The 17,809-nt window shown below is 37.7% G+C and overlaps 2 protein-coding genes across 6 annotated transcripts in view; both read left to right on the forward strand.

Annotated features, from left to right (window-relative positions):
- Positions 1 to 1,912: 1,912 nt before the first annotated feature.
- eEF1delta (elongation factor 1-delta) lies at positions 1,913 to 4,578 on the forward strand. Of its 2 annotated transcripts, XM_028300300.1 has the most exons (7): positions 1,913 to 2,092; positions 2,421 to 2,511; positions 2,780 to 2,869; positions 3,049 to 3,231; positions 3,398 to 3,548; positions 3,877 to 4,118; positions 4,513 to 4,578. In XM_028300300.1, exons 2-7 carry the CDS (start codon positions 2,425 to 2,427, stop codon positions 4,549 to 4,551), a joined length of 792 nt encoding a protein of 263 aa, XP_028156101.1. In that variant the 5' UTR covers positions 1,913 to 2,092; positions 2,421 to 2,424; the 3' UTR covers positions 4,552 to 4,578. The 2 variants fall into 2 exon arrangements, with proteins under 2 accessions (XP_028156101.1, XP_028156104.1); XM_028300303.1 differs by lacking the exon at positions 2,780 to 2,869.
- Positions 4,579 to 11,437: 6,859 nt separating this feature from the next.
- grh (grainy head) overlaps positions 11,438 to 17,809 on the forward strand; it is a 97,518-nt gene continuing 91,146 nt past the window's right edge. For 2 of the 4 annotated variants that reach the window (XM_028300248.1, XM_028300249.1), the window contains exon 1: positions 15,167 to 15,720. In XM_028300248.1, coding sequence (XP_028156049.1) covers positions 15,182 to 15,720 — 539 coding nt within the window. In that variant the 5' untranslated portion in view covers positions 15,167 to 15,181. Of the gene's footprint in view, positions 11,481 to 11,967; positions 12,011 to 14,171; positions 14,260 to 15,166; positions 15,721 to 17,809 lie in introns of those variants that run through there. The other 2 variants (XM_028300247.1, XM_028300246.1) reach the window with 2 other exon arrangements.

The raw sequence follows: 17,809 nt of genomic DNA on the forward strand, positions 1-17,809 counted from the left end.
CAAATAATTAATTAGAATAAAGTAGCAGTAGAAGAAGTATAAAGTAGCATTGTTTTTAATACATATCCTGCGATGTACTCTTAAGAGTTAAAACCATGGTCCCTGTATGTGGTGCACTCATACCGATCCCAAGGAACCGTACTTACTTATAACAATAAGACACACACTGATGCATATTGTATTCATGCACTTGACAAAATGTCTTGAAACGCTGGTAGGGTAATAAAATAACGAGATTTGACGATTTGTAAGAATTAATTTATTTTAAAAAGGTAAATAAAGATGTTTTTGGTTTTGTGTTTAACAAATTATCAGTTTTATCGGAATTAATGCAGGGAAGCGCTGGATGCAGGCCGCTACCAATCGATCAATGTGGAAAGCATTAGGGGAGGCCTATGTTCAGCAGTGGACGTCCTATGGCTGACATGATGATGATGATGATGATGATCGGAATTAATTAATTTTCGAATCGAGTCACACGATATCAATCGATGACTTTGCAAATGCAGTACGATGATACGATTACTTTTACGTTGCGGCAATCACTAAAATTCGCTAAAATGACACTAATGACGTTTAAAAAGTGGCACGCTCGGCTTCATACAATTTTTGACACATGCTGCATCTATCCATACGATAGTGGAAATATCAATTACTGTAAGGGACAAAACACGACTTTTCAGGAGAGCCAAAAAACGATTTTTTTTTCTTTATACNTTACTAGTTAGGGAATGATGTTTTTTATATAGTGATAATAACAAAACAACTACATTATGTGTATTAACTTATCTATAAATGTTAAGGTTATAAGTTTTATATTTTATTAGAAGTCATATAGGAGTAATGTAGTATGAAAAAATTGAAAATTATAATTTCTCCTAAAATAAAGCATAAAGTGACTGGCCCTTTTAGACATAACATAATTAATTAATAAACAATAATTTACACTAATAAAGTATTCAAAAGCATCGTAAAAAAGTTACGGACAAAATGACGTCGAAAATATACAGATTTTTATGGAATGACCCATATTTTTATTTGTCAATCTAACAAATAATTACATAGTTATGGTGCGTTGAAGTTCCGCACGACGTCACAACGTGCGGCATTTTTATGCAAGCATTGACGTCACGGGCCTCTTCTTATGAACTATGGCGCGCTTTATCTCTTTAAATTTTCATTAGTTTGAAAAAGTGAAAAATACGTGTAGAGTATTTTTTGATAAGTTAACTGACGGACTAATTAGAACTCTTGCTTTTTGACCCAGGAAACATCCCTTGCTGCGGTAATGCACTCCTTCCATACACAGATGAGGCTTCCATATCTGTGGTGTGGTGGTACTGGTGGTACTCCTCACTCACTTGTATGTGTCTTTATGTGTACACAAGTTTGTATACATGTTTCAGTAAGTTTTACTCTTCCTTTCTACCTATTTTTGTACTAAATTTTATACCTACCTACATTTTGCCACGGTATAATTACCGTGATTTTGCATTTAATTTTGGGAAAGTTATTGCAAAGATAGCGCATTCAATGGACGATAGTTTCGTGAATGGATTGCAAGAATCTCTTTCTTAAACAACTTTGCACATAATTCACACAAAGATCTCGCTTGGAAATTAGTTTATTTTTATAGATTGTAACACTAAACGTTGTCTTCGTGGAGTTGTCGTGGCCAGTATTGCCAACTTACAGGATTTTCCCTAAAATAACGGTAAATATGAATAGGGTAGATATTTTAATCTTTTTTATCAGCAAAATAACTGATAATAAGTTCGATCATAGATTTGCATTTGTTGAAATGTATTTAATTAAATTTATTACTACACACATTTTGTATCCAGAATTAATATTAGAAGTTTGTAGCAGTTATTTTAGGATTTTGGGTATTTTTTTTAGTTGTAGTGATTGGGCCTGTCAGTCGTGATTGGGTAGCTCTGAAAAAAATGCTGTCTCTCTTCCTCTTATTCGAAAAACCGTCGAAAAGTGCGGTTCATTTCTGAAATTCAAGAAGTTTTTACTTTTGTTTTTCAAATAATATCAGGGTCTTGTGATCGTTTTGTGCCTTCTATAACACTGCCATCATAATTAAGTAAGAAATTATTTTTATTTTCACAATAATTTATGCACTTGAATAGATTAAACTTGTAAATTAGTTTCATAACCTCAACCGTAGTAGAATTTAAAACTTTACCCTCTATTTTTTCATTAGGAATTAACAAGCGAGCTCGCGCCTTTAAATAACAGCGTCAGATTAAATATTGGGTTTATGCAATTTTCAATAATTCAGTAAATTCCAGTTTTAATCCAATTTTAGTTACGTGTACCATTTGACATTGGATTTAACTTAAATCTATTTTTATGAGTTTCTCATTGGACTCTCAACACTAATAAATTTATTTTTTCGCCTGTTGATTTAGGAACATGTCTGCTTTAGCTCAAGAGAAAGTTTGGCTGGACAAGAATGTCTACAGTGATGCTGAAAGGAATTATTATGAATCGTTGTCAAAGGTAAGCTTATTTGTAAATATCCATTACTAATTAAAAAATTAACAATCCTGATCCAGATTATAGCATTGGATTTTTTTTTATATAAATCTAGAACTACAACTAGGATTCCTTAAAAATATTATGGCCATGGTTGGGTTGAGGCCTGTTTACCTAGAGGTGAGGTGGAGTGGCCTATTTACAGGCTTACTTTAATTTAAATATGTAATTTTTTTTATTAGAATTTGAAAACAAATTTGATGTCCAACATATGCAATTAATATTCTTGTAGGTACGAGTTACTCCACTTGCATTAACTCAGTCTTCTTTAGCCAATGAAGTGGCAAAGGCAAGACAGCATATTAAAAATTCACTAGAATGTGTGAGTAATCTGATCAATTTATATTTTTTTATCACACATTGTTCAATTTTGTTTTTTTTGCTAGAAGCACTATTTATTTGCATTGATGAATGTTTTATTTTAAATTGTTTGTAGCATTATTTTAAAATGATTTAGTATACAGAATTCCATTTATTAATTTCTTGCAATAAATATTTCAGATGGATAGTGTGGCTGTCCTCGCTGGGGTACCAAACACTGAACTAAACAGCAAAATAAACTCATTGGAGAAGGAAAACTCAGATTTGAAGAAAGCAATGGATGACTTACGTAATCTGGTGATCAGTCTACAAACAAGAGTTGATTTGTTAGAAAAGAGCGGCTCCAAAGTTGAACCTTCAAAGGTAAGTCAATATAGATTTATGCTCCAACCTCTGAAAACAATGATGGTGAAAAGTAATTAGGAGAAAAAGATTATCTTAGAACTTTTAAGTATTCATATTTAAAACCCAGAAGTAAATTAATGATTTGTAAAATTGTGTATTAAAGATTTTCTTGTATTTCATTTAGCCCGCCCCAGCCAAACCTGCTCCTGCTGCTGCGGCTCAAGACTCTGACGACGGAGTTGACCTGTTTGGTTCCGACGATGAAGAGGAAAGTGCTGAAGCAGCGAGAATTAGGGAGGAACGGTTAGCTGCCTATAATGCCAAAAAATCTAAGAGTAAGTATATACAATAAATCTTTATTTATATCCATTCTTTGGTACCCTTAGTACAATGTTTGCTTAGTTTGCTTGGAATTAGATGGCACAGTGTATGATGTCAAAGAATATTAATGAAGTCTGTTAAAAATAATATTTATTAATTGTTCTATTCTAAAATCTTTACAAATAAAAAGAATTATGAGTAGGTGTGTTACTAAATCTATTTTTGGATGATGATTTGATACATTATACTATATTCAGAATCCTTTTATTTGTCTTTTCCAATTTTATTCAGTTGTATATTTTTTACTCGGTAATGATAAATATTTCATTTTTAACATTCCAGAGCCAGTTCTGATCGCAAAATCCAACATAATCCTGGATGTAAAACCATGGGATGATGAAACAGATATGGCAGCTATGGAACAGGCAGTTAGAGCCATAAGTACAGATGGCCTTCTATGGGGTGCAGCCAAATTGGTGCCACTGGCCTACGGCATCCACAAACTGCAAATATCTTGTGTAGTGGAAGACGAAAAGGTTTCTGTGGATTGGCTCACTGAAGAAATTGAGAAAATTGAAGATTATGTAAGATATTTTTACACCACAAGCATTACTTTTAGTTTACTTCAATCATAAATATTCATTTATTGTAGAAATTATGAAGACTTAAGACAAATAATACCTACTGATTAAGATCTGTTGTTCATGCAATTTAGAAAGCTAATGCCCGTTTTCACCATCAATCCCTAATTTTAAAGTGACCCCTGCGGTAACAAATAACAGGAATTTTGTTTACATAGGGGTGACTTAAAATTAGGGATTGATGGGGAAAACGACCATAACACTATTTATTTGAGCTGGAAAGATATTTACACACTTGATATCATATTTATATTGGTGGCTTCCAGTAATATTTTACATAGTAGATATGAAAAGTAGTATGTAGCTTACTAAAAAATGTTCTTCTCTTTGTTTACAGGTTCAGAGTATCGACATAGCTGCATTCAATAAAGTTTAATATGTAATAAAACTTCTTGATTTGTAATATACGACTTTCACTTAAATAATACATATACAGGGTGGAATTTTCTAATGCCACCTGGAGGGAAACTACTCTTAATATTGTAGATAACAAAAATTCTCAAAGAAAACATTCCTTTATTTTTGAAAATAAATAGAACTGCATTCAAAGATTTCCAAAAATTTGCTTGCCGCACCTGGGAATCGAACCAACTAAAATCTGTTAAAAATTACAACCTGTAATTTTATTGCATCGATCGTTAGGGTCAAGTATAAGGATGAAATCTCTCTAACAAACTTGATAAATTAAAGGAAATCCATAACATCTTAAATTATTTTAATTATGTACAGAAAATTGTATGGTATGGTAGTGAATTTTCAAAAAAAAATTCGAAAATCTTTGAATGCAGTTCTCTTTCTTTTCAAAAATAAAGGAATGTTTTCTTTCAGTAAAATTTTCTATCTGCAGTATTAAAGAGTACTTTCCCTCCAGGTGGCATTACAAAATTCCACCCTGTATAGATCGTTAATGATCCACGAAGACGCGCCCCACCAATTTTTGGTCGAGTCGAGGGAAGCGCGGGGTGCGGGGAGTTTGTTCCGAGCAATCCGAGCGTCATTATTGTAGTGTGCGTGTGTACTCATGGATAAATTAGCGTGTTCCGATCGATAACACTCAAACATTAGCGGAAGAATGGTGGAGCGCGTCTTCGTGGATGAAACGATCTATACCTAATTACCTAGTACCATTCCAGAGTGTAATTTTATATTGATTGTTTTATACCTATACTTACCTTTTTTATTTTATTTTTAACGTCGGGAAACGGTCGATGGGGATGGCCAGTGGGTTATATGTGACTCCCCGTGTGCTCATCAAAGTCGGGACCTACCCACTACTAAAACCCGACGGTGTCCACGGGAGCCCAATGAAACGGTGCCGCGATTGTCCTAGCTTGTACAATCAATCGTCCGCAGCTCTGCCTCAAGCTAGCTCTCAGGCTTCGAGGGAACTCCCAATCCCCTTCTCCAGATTTTTTACAGAGCTTTTGTTCCTCATGGATCTGGTACAAGGACCCCCGGCCCGCCGTAGTAGGTTATGATCTGCTCCATGCTGCTGCTCAGCTCTGCTGATCATAGAAGTACTGAGAGCGGCCCTCCCAAAGAATGGGCCCGGGCACTCGATTATTTCTAAACCATACAAGATTTCTTCAAAAACTAGTTACTGATCTGAAAGTGCTTCATTTATCTCTACCAATAGTAGGTTACAGAATAAACTGGATCTAATACTACCGAAAATTCAAGGTTTCCGCTTCCATACGCGTCTGAAATTGCATTTGCAGTAAAGGTTCGACCAAATCAACGCGTGCAGTGGTGATGGCGATCAGACGTAAACGCATTGATAGCCATCGCGCACGGGGCTGCACGTGTTGGTTTGGTCGAACCTTTAAGGCTTGGTATTTCTGCTAAAGTAGGTAAATCTTAGCTTTTAGTTTCACTGTTTAATAGTACTTCAGAAATGAATAAGCTTATGGAAAGTGAAGGACATCGTAAAGCGCGCGTCGATCTGCCCGCCCGCGATTTTGAACCGCAGCCGTTATGGCCGTACGAGTAAGTAGGTAAGTACATCCAAAAAAATCGTAGCTTAAAATGTTGATAGGTACGAGTAGGTTCATTTGTACTTAGTACATTTGTTGCGGATTTGCGTTCGCATAGTTAGAGTTTGAGAACACTGTGAGTTCTTCGCAAGGAACTACGCATAGGAAGGAAGGATGAATCTGTCAATCAAGGTGAGGGTCTAAGATTTCTGACTATGGAATTTTAAATCATCAAACTAATAAGATTTCATAGTTAGGCTTTTGCGTTTCTGAAAACAGTAGTTTTACTTGAAGAATAAATAACCTACATACCTACCTAATGCTTACAGTTTTAATCTTGAGTTTTAATTCTAGTGTTTCGAGTAAGTTTGGTGCTGAAGTAAAAATAAAGTAGGTAAGAGTTAGGGTTTTCCGTATAGTGGGCATAGCCATCGCATGTTCATCATCATCATCATCATCATTTCAGCCATGGACGTCTACTGCTGAACATAGGCCTCCCCCAACGATTTCCACACTGGCCGGTCACATCGTATGTTATACCTAGGTAATACGAATATGTATCATAGTGGATCCGCGGCTGGGGGTTTTGATAGTAATCAGTGATGAAAATCGTCCACGTGTAAACATTATTGGAATGTTGAACTTGAAATCGTTCGAATAAAATAAAATGAATAAATAATATGCTAGGTGATATTGGTAAATCATATTGGGATTGGCTTTTATTTTAGAAACCATCACTTGCAGTGAGAAAAAAACAAACGAATGCTCAAATGCTGACTAAATTATATGCACCTATCTGTCTGTAACCATAGGTTCTATCAACATCGAACTGCAAATGGTCCATATTAGTTCAGTCGCCTAGTCTTAGATTGCGGTCAAATACCTGCCTTGTCTTGCATAAAAAAAATAAAAATATTGTTTATAGAGTGCGCCTACACAATGCGCTACGTACGAAGGTACTGCACTGCACCGCACTGCAAGCTTATTTTGTTGCTGCTGGCTTCCTGTTTTTTTTCGTAACCAACTTACTTAGATGCTAGATCTAATTTTGCATAGATATTACATTTATGTACCTAGTCCTACCTGTTTTTTTTATTACCTACGCAAACAAATGTTTACAAAAGCTCACTGCTCTGTGTATCTGTGCTTTTCATATTGCTGAAAGTATTATTTGGCGGAACTCGTTACACAACTCTTTACAGTGTACATTATTTATTATTTTCATTGATTTTACGATAAAATGCTACAAATTGGAGTAGAGCGTATAAATATTTCTTGATGGTAGAAAATGTATGGAAACATAATTTAAAAGTATCTCGTAAAATGGTACCACATCTACCCATATCCATAATGTGTTACACACCTGTTTTGTGTGGCTTTCACCGCTCATTTAAACAATTCTTGGAAGTTAAATAAGCATTCGTGCTCTTATGGACGTCGCTAGCTAGAGATTCGAGATCGTCCGAGATTCGTTTTAAGATTGCCTATAGGGTGTATTACAGAAGTAGAGTAGGTACTTATTTATTTATTGGCATGAGCTTAACATTTTTAGTTATCTACTTACCTAACTTTGTTTTCAAAACGTAGGTATGACGACTTAACACCCTACTGATGTTATTTAACATCATTGCTACGATACTACTGTTAGGCTGAGTTGCACCCCTTACTTTAACCGTAACTATAACGATAACAGTTGTTTTTTGTATGCAGTTTGACAGACTTTTGAGGTTTGTTTTATTTAAAGTCAGATGATGCAACCCAGCCTTAGTTAATAAGTGTGACCTTTAAAATTGAAAGATTAGGTACTCCAGTAATGAAACCAATTAATCTAGGTAGCACTCATGACCGTTGACTGCCGAGACACTAGACATAGTATAATTTTATTGTTCGAGGTTTACCGGTGGGCCCCGTGACGTCCGACGTGTTAAAATAAAAAAGCTTTTTATTAAGCTCACGTAAGCTTAATAACAGCATTCGGACAATTGTATCAATAAAATGATTTCATATCTATTAAATACACAACAAGAGAAGCTTTACTGAATTTTTGGAAATGAAACTCGTATTACAAATGGCAAAGAGCTTTTACAGAACTAGCTTTTGCCTTCGGCTTCATCCGCGTGAAATTTAGTTTGTCATAGATCGTCATAAATTATAGCCTATATGATATTCTGGGTTATAAACAATAATACTGTAAAGTTTCATCAAAATCCGTTCAGTAGTTCGACTGATTGCAATAACATTGTATCCTATTAAATTATCAGATATTTGTGATGCTGGCTGTACGAATATTCGTATGTCGTCATAGTATTGTAACAATGTTTCTTCCTCTGGCAGCTACTTACGTAAAATTAACATAATTAAATTGACAGATTTGTTATTTGACCTCCGTTTCACGACTTCAGATGAGATCCTGCCTAAAATATGAAACTGTATCACCTGCCACCTTGGTAATACCCAATATAAATATACAGTGTGTCTAGTCACCGGAGTCCGACCCGTTCAGGTGCAGTAGTATGATCAATTTTATCGACAAATCCACTGTAATAAAACATTTTATCCCTACTATTAAAAAATTACAGCTATTTTAATATTTTTAGTTTCTGAGTCCGGGTGGATTCATTTATTTAGCAAAATCTACCGATGTAAAAGACCTATAAGATTAAAAGTGAATTCGTTAGACAGCTAAAAAAGTAAGCAATAAGTTGACATCAAAAAGTTTACCAAAAGCTCCCATTTAAATCTCTTAGACACACTTGTAACGTAGAAAAATAAGTAAAAATTGATGCTTCTTTTTAAAATTGGACCGTAATGAAACTAGAATATGCAATAAATGACATCAAAAAGTTAAAATACCATTAAAATCTTGAGGAAACACTTGAAACATAAAAAAATAAAAATGTTCAATGGTACAAAAAAACTAGACTGTAAACATACCTTTTCTTTCCACTTAGATGATGCTTAGATGCATTTAAGTAACAACTAAGTCATTACATAAAAACCGATGTACCTTAGCTATAAGTCAACTAGTCTAGGTGTTATGCTATGGTGTATTAATTAAAATAGCTGTAATTTTTTAATAGTAGGGATAAAATGTTTTATTACAGTGGATTTGTCGACTAAATTGATCATATTACTGCACCTTAACGGGTCGGACACCGGTGACCAGACACACTGTATTTTGGATTTTTATTATTCTGACTATTATTACTAGTTCACCACTCTATGAATTGGCAATGAAAAGGGCTCGAGAAGAGAGATTACTTGACTACGAGGGAGGAATGGTGTCACAACTACGAGTAAAAAATACAACTTTTTGACCATGTTAGGTCACTTGAAGCTTGAAAAGTACTAAAAAAAGAACGAGGAATAAAAGCATGTTTTGTGCACATACGAGTACAAGGAGACTAAATAAAAATCAAACGAATTATTAAAAAAAAGGCATGTTTATTAATTTAATATTTACAGATCCACTAACGCGTTGATGTTTTTTTAAGGCAAAACATAAACGCGCCGACCAGCGAAAGCTCTAATGTGTTTTACCTGAATGCAGTTAGGAGTATAATGTCTTTGAGTACATAATACTATACATAACATATTTATGTATGTATTTACACGTATATTATACATTCAATCTGTAACTAATTATGCTGTCCTAGTCCAGTCAATAAAGCATTATAAAGGGAAATGCGCGAAACACAATTTCTGACTTCGGAACTTTATTCAGACTAGTTAGGAGGTGAACATAGCAAAAGTCCCCGCCCTTAGCCTTTGAGTCCGCGGGGAGAGGGGGGTTTAAAAGTTTTTCGCTTAATCCTCGGAAACTATGTGTCCTAGTGACATGACTACTATGAACAAAAGCTTATTTTTGCTACAGGTGAGATAGTCAAGTTTTTCTTTATCTCCCTGGAACTAGGCTTTACATGGTTTTTAGGTAATGACTTATTATACCCGCATGTTTAGAATGTTTGCTCAATGTTGATTTAGTCGATTTATTCATGATGAGAACATGTAAGACAAACATTAAAATTTCCAATATTACAGACTTCTAGAGCAGATGCCTCGAAAACTAAACTAGATATAAAAAAACTTGATTGTCTCACCGTAGCAAATTTAATAAGCTTTTTTTGATTCATAGTAGTCATGTCAATAGGACGCATAGTTTCCGAGGATTAAGCGAAAAATCGAAAAATGGTACCTTTAAACCCCCCTAGTCCCCGCCGGCTCAAGGACTAAGGACGGGGACATTTTTGACATTTTCACCTCCTAACTAGTCTGAATAAAGTCCCAAAGTCAGAAATTGTGTTCCACGCATTTCCGTCCGTCGTACTATCGTAATATAATCCTTTTTTTATATCAGTGTGTTTCTTAAAATTATTATTGGGTTGTAATTTTATCGTTTTCATAACTCAGGTTATAGGTACAGGGTTATTTGTAAAACACCAGCAACCTCGCAGGACTAGATGTCTGACATCATAAACAACAATATTCGTTCTGATCAGACGCGAAATATAATTATAAGATCATTTTCTAAATTGACGCTACCAGAAACTAGAACCCACTTCAATGCGATGTTTCTGACCCCTCCTTAGAGATAATATACCATATTTATCCTTGATTTTTTATTTCAATATGAGTAAGAAATCAAAATTCCAATAAGGTCGTGTCATTGGTTATCCATATATTACTTATATTAAGCTGATATCTTGTTGCATGAAAGTCCAATAAGGGAAGTTGCGTAAAGTTGGGCAATTCCAGCGTCGCAGGTCGCAGATTTTGTAACAGCTGTTCGAAGCGATGTCTCGCCATCGCAGGCTCGGCGATCGCCCCGGGCTCTGCTGCCGGCCCCGATGCGATGTCGGTCTTCACGGTATAAAACGAGTACCTATAGACAACTTTAAAATACTGTTAAAGAACGGTAACATTTTTAATTACGTGATTCTTCTATAATATAGAAATGAGAAAACCATATTTTCATTCACCAGACAATATCATAAACATAACAGGTGATACTGAACTGAATCAGTTAGTAAACTTGTAATCGGGAATACCAATCGCTGGGGCTTTCAAAACTTTTGTAGCAAATGGAAAGTTTTCCAATAACGTCGAGCGGCTAAGACACCCTGGGCAACGTCCTCGGATAGGAGGGCCAGCATGTACGGAAGATAAATTCGTCGTTTTGGTGCGTGGTGGGCGCGGGGTGCGCGGGGGGCGCGGCGCGGCGCCGGCGCGCGGAGGCTGCTGCGCTCAGAGCACCTGCGCCCGCGCTCCGAAGCGCCGCTCGCCGCGTGCCAGTCCCGCGCCGCGCACCGCCCGCGCCGCGACGCCGCCCACGGTATGTCAGACGCCGCTGGCGCGTCGGGGTCGGCCGGCAGCGCGCCCGCCACTGCGCCGCGCCGCTGCTGGCGCGCTGGCCTGGCCGCCCGGCCGGTTTTGTAATTTCGCCGGGCGGGCTGTGACGTCACGATACTAGTTTGACATGCGTGACGGTTCGCAACAGGACGCCAAAGCCGTTGCCGCCCCCGACCCCAGTGCTAGTGGAATGATGTGCTCGTTTTTCCAGTAGGAAAGTTTATAAGAGTGAATATTGTACACGACTCGTTATGTCATCTGTATAGGTTATGTTATGATGTTTGTTTTGTTTATATCCTTTGTTGTAGCTTGTCCCTAACCGAGGATTCTTATAGGTTGAAATGAAGTTTATTGGTGAATCGTTAAGTTTAAAACTGACAGACTCCATTCCAATACGTGCTACGTAACTGTGTAAGGCTTCATCCGCGCGTATGGACAGGGAAACACACACTGACAGTTCCCGCGTGTGTTTGTCTCGTATGAATATGTTCGGCGAGCTCGACGTGTCGAAGTGTGAGTGTACACGGACAGCCAGGCTCAGCGGCGAAGCCTTTTTGTAATTTTGTTTTTCCTCTTGCTGAGAGGGAATGGTGCAGGCTCGGAATCAACAAAGACGTCATCTGTATTTTCGAATCAAATTAGATTCCATTTAGAACGCGATTGTATGTTTCTGAAGTTGTTTCTGTTGAGATTATACTAGAATACTGAAATAAATGTAAACTGTTCTTTTGTAGTTGAAAGGCTGAATATTTACTGAATTAGGTAATAATAAATGCCCTTTTTGTTTGATGTAAGGTTATATAACTACTTAGAATGTTAGAAATGGTTGTAATTTAAACTACTTGTACTTAAAGGAAGTCACTATCTATTATCTTCTAAGATGATGATAGTCATATATTTCTCTAATTGGCTTTAAATGATGAGTAGGTATGATTACTTAGATTACTGATTTATCATGCTAGTTAACTAAATGCAAGTGTTTCCATGTTTTGTAGAGTTCAATACAGACAAAGAAGATTTTTAAATCGTGAAATTCCTTAATGTACAGGATTAATACTGGTCTCGAGAAACTGATTATCTCTCGCTCGCGCTATTACCATTACGGTATTACTGTCCTTGTCACACGTTCGCGTGAACCTCAGCCTCCGTAGCAAGCTATCGATCGAAGGCAGTCTCTCTGTACGGCTTCTGAAGCAATAATGCAAGTTCTTTTTGTTTTTTTTTGTGAAACAAGAACGAATGCTTACGTTGCATTCGAGTATCTGAACAAAATAACATTTTGATGATTATCGGCCGATCGTGGTTTCGTAATTAGCTAACGAACTTGCGATTAATTACGAATGCGTAATAGAAATACCTATAATTTTCCTTGTGCGTGGCGACGAAATTTGAGTATTTTTACGCTATTTGGAGTTGTATGTTTTTGGTTGCATAGTGAGTAGTGGTTGAATGTTATGGTATGGTCCAGCGACAAGTTTGGCAGGCACGTGGGTTTGGGTACCAGTTTGCGAGGAGCCCGTGCGTCGGAGCAGGGTGGTTTGTGAACGAGTTCGGGCGCTTCTCGCCGATCAGGTGCCACTCGATACTTGTTCTTTTCTAACTGGATTTAAATCAGCTGTTAGTTCGACGTCCTTGGCTTAAATAATACTCTTTCATATTATAACTGGTCTTCCACTTAACTTCAGCAGCGATACAATACAGGGTAGCGTCTGTACAATCCTCGGTGTTCGTTCATCGATTTATGTTATAAAGCTTAAATAACAGCGTTACATGTTAATGTTATTGTTATTTTGTCTATTAATAGTGACTATACCTACCTACCATCGAATAGTAAACTTTATGAACTGATCTTAAAGAAAAAGATTATGCGACTCTACTATCTGATACTTTCTGAATGTCGTAATTTGTAGATAACAGTGATCGTCTAATTGGCATGTTCATTTCTCACTCTAATGAATTTAAGACAGCGATCGTTGTTTGATAACTTTTGACAAGTTACGTAAATTATATTTTGAGTTGTTATTTGTTTTAGGAGCTACCAATTACTTTTAACTTTTCTGGTTAGAATTTATTATTGGTAAGCACTTTTGTCTATAGGCTTTAATCTATTCAGTATTAGTTGCTGCTAGCCGCCCTAGTGTACGGTAGTGCATATTTAAAAAGTTAGGCTGTCTTGATCTTGAGATTTTGGATTGATTTCCGAGTAGAACTCACTTGTAAATCAATTTATATAGTTTTTACCACATTTCTTTACGACATTTCTGTCTTAGTAAAATTTTCTGAAGGAAGAGCCCCATCTCTTCTTTAGAGAGATACGAGGAGAGAAAAGAACACTGGTGCTAATGAGCATAACGAAAATAAACCATGTTCGAAAAAGGGAAACTTTTAATTGGCATAATACTTATTATCTTGAGGGTTGAACGAGTAAATTTTTCATTGACATTGACAAGCTTAAAACATGAGATTTTATTTATTTATTTATTTATTTATTTATTATTCATTATTGAGCAATTACATATTTGATCCAAATAGCGTCCTAAATCCTTTTTAGGTTTGTCTAGACACTATTGTTCTCTATACAAATAAAAACAAACGTTTTAGTATAAGCATTCACAACACTTTCAGATATACAAAATATTATTTTAGATTGATATGTATCTTTATGTGATTCCAGATATAAATATTCGGGGGAGTCGAGTGTTGAGCGGGGTGCTCCTAAACGGAGCCTCCGCCCGCACAAAGACGTCGCCGACAGCGTCGAGGTACGNTCTGCGGTCTATGTCATGATACGGGGGGGTGGGGGGTGCGATTGTCTTTCAATCTTCGAATCGGTAGGTAACCCCAAAATCCTGGGGGGTACCAGGGGGTGTCATAGGACTTGTGACGGGGGGAGGGGGGGGGGGGTTATCGCCCCGGGTGCCGACCCATGCTACGCCGCCACTGTACGTAAATTATATTTTGAGTTGTGAGATAGTTGTTATTTGTTTTAGGAGCTACCAATTACTTTTAACTTTTCTGGTTAGAATTTATTATTGGTAAGCACTTTTGTTTATAGGCTTAAATGTATTCAGTATTAGTTGCTGCTAGCTGCCCTAGTGTATGTAGTACATATTTAAAAAGTTAGGCTGTCTTGATCTTGTGATATTGGATTGATTTCCGAGTAGAACTCACTTGTAAATCAATTTGAATAGTTTTTACCAGTTTCTTTACAACATTTCTGTCTTAGTCAAATTTTTTGAAAGGAGAGATGGGGATACGACGAGAGAAAAGAACACTGGTGCTAATGAGCATAACGAAAATAAACCATGTTTAAAATTCATAAAATTAAAAAATTAAAATAAATTAAAATTCATAAAATTCATTTATTTTTGCAAATAGGCTTTAAAAAAGCGCTTTTACACGTCCCAATATTAACCCTACCACTGCTTCGGGACAATAAATGGGCCAGTGCTGAGAAGAAGCAATACTGAAAAAGGAATACTGTTATTGGCATAATATTATCTTGAGGGTTGAACGAGTACATTTTTCATTGACATTGACAAGCTTGAAACATGAGATTGATATGAGTATCTTTATGTGATTCCAGATATAAATATTCGGGGGAGTCGAGTGTTGAGCGGGGTGCTCCTAAACGGAGCCTCCGCCCGCACAAAGACGTCGCCGACAGCGTCGAGGTACGGCGTGATGTCGTCGCCGCCGCCGGCGCCCGCGGCCGACGAGCGCCGCAGCCCGCGCTCGCCCGCGTCCGCGCCGCGCTCGCCCGCGCCCGCGCACGCCGTGCTCGCCACCATGACGCCCGTGCAGCCCGCGCACGACTACTACCCGCCCCACAAGGTCGAGATCGACTCCGACGACGGGTACCCCCCCGAGGCCCACTCCTACCGACACTCGCCCCACGAACTCGCCGCCTACGCCCCCGACAACAAAGTCCCCGTCCAGCCGGACGTCTACGACCAGGGCATGGAGTCCATAGACGAGAAGACGCCCATCGATCTCATTTACGAAGACGACAAGCAGACCGTGATCTACACCACGACGCCGGACCAGAAGCGCGTCGAGATGATAAGCGGCCAGCTGGACGACGGCCAGCTCGTGAGCGGCGGCGGGCAGCTGGTGGACGGCGGCGTGTCCGTGGTGGTGGGGCCGCCCGGGCAGGGCCAGACGGTGCTGGTCATCGCCGACCACGTGGTGGACGAGCTCGGGCAGGTCATCGCGATACCCAGGTAAATTGAAAGTATTTAATGTATTCCCAAACCGTTCGACGTTATTTTATCTTGTGTCGAAAAATAACACCGTGAGAATAATTTATTATCGATTTTATTGGCTTGTTATTTAAGAGCTGAATTTTAAATTGCTCCGTTGCCAGGTGTCTCTGAATTTGATAGTGGGAAATTCCATCTCCATTATATGAATAAAGAATGTAAGGTATTTATTTTATTGATATTAAAATACAAAGTTTTATAATGATGGCATATTCTTAGGTAGGTACCTTCTTACTAGGTAACTTGTATTTTCACCATAATTATGATTTGGAACAAACAACAAACAAGTTGGAACTACTTGGCAGAATAAATTAGGAATCTATTTGGTATTACTTAATATTACCGACACACAAACGAACGCTCTATTAATTTTGTGTGAGCCTGCTGAGTATATTAATTACCTTTTGATCTGGTACAAACTAATGGCACCTAATTACTCAAATTATTATGTCAGTGGTTTGGCACCTCGTAAGGCTGAATGTAACAACGCATTGTTTGTACAAGTGAGTGTTGTGTGCTCATGTAGTTTGAGGAATGAGGTGTTTGCCGGAGTAGAGGTAGAGGTCCAGTAGTGTAACGGTTGTGCGCTGGGAGCGGCGCGTGTGGGCGGAGCGACGCGCTCACCTTGAACTTGCCGCGAGAGCTGCGCCCGCGCCGCAGCCGCCAGCGCTCGCCGTCCGCCACGGGTTGCCAAAACCCACTTGTTTCAGGGAATATTCCGGAATCACATGTTCCGTTTTTACCACTCCAAACATGAAAAAGAACAAAACAGGTTCATATTATTCCTTTGTTTACAAGACACGGATTTATGGTTCTCGTGAGTTATGACAAGAAACACTCCCACTACCTACATTTAAGACTGAACTTTCTTTTAAAAATAATGATATGATCGATCGAATCGATTGGTAATTTATGCATTATACTGTAGATTCATTAAGAAGTAAATGGTATGTTATTCCATACGTTATGCGCTTTTATTTTGTCGTTATCTTTTGTATGTGGTGACCCTACACTCGCGCCGGACACCATACGATCACATTTCGATGCTGTGATGTAGTCAACTGCCATTATACGAGTATCTATCTAGCTATTCGTTTTCTATCATAAACTAATCGGTTACTTTTATACTGAGAGCTGTAGAATATCAAATTCTTTTAGTTTGTAGAAAAAACATGCGTTTGACTCTCACACACATAATGTCTGACATAACTATGTTTTGGGTTATGTTATGGTTTGTTCCAACATGTTGAATATTTCAAGTTTATTTTGAAGGAATTGGTTCTATGGGGTCAGGTCAGACAATTCAAATTGTGCACTTTCCAGAATGTATTGTGTGCTATTATAAGCGTGTATCGGTACATTGTTGAGGCTTGAGATACAACGTTGTCTAGGGGTCGCGCGGTCACTGTCAGCTTTCTAGTTTGGTCCTCTGACTTGAGAGATACCTCCGGTTATAATTGAACGCCTAAGAGAACTGTGGGAGAGTACGTAACATGTCTAGTAATATTATATGATGTCGTTTCGATTACTGCTGCAATATGCGAGCGCATAAACACGATGTTGTGTTGCAAAAACTAACCACGTGCATGTCATTCAAATAGCATGACGTCGATATATCCTACGTGTACGTAGAGTGTAGTAAAATTAGTTACGTCTGTTTACCGCCCAGACGAGTTCTGCCGGTGGCTTCTATTCAAGTTGACGCGCTCCACGCTCGTTCATTCGGTTATTGTTACATTCATAATGGACTGCACTTAAATCGTGCGATGTGATTTGTGGTTTAGAGTTTGAGATCTCGTTATATTTCATTTAATTGATTACTTAAATTACTTTGTTTATTTATATCTTATCTAAGTACCTATGTGTAAATATTTTATTATACGAGTATAGTTAGTATGCAAGTAAGCATATTATATTTATTTGACTTGAGTGACCTCTGTCGATACATCTTTACTTTTTGGGATGATAGAGATAGTATCTGTTGGCCGTCTATTTCATTGTTTTAGAATAATTAGGTACCTAAAATAACAAATATAAATAAACTAATATA

This window comes from Ostrinia furnacalis, unplaced genomic scaffold (assembly GCF_004193835.3).
Source record: "Ostrinia furnacalis isolate ACB-3 unplaced genomic scaffold, ASM419383v2 OfSCF0710, whole genome shotgun sequence".
NCBI lineage: Eukaryota > Metazoa > Arthropoda > Insecta > Lepidoptera > Crambidae > Ostrinia > Ostrinia furnacalis.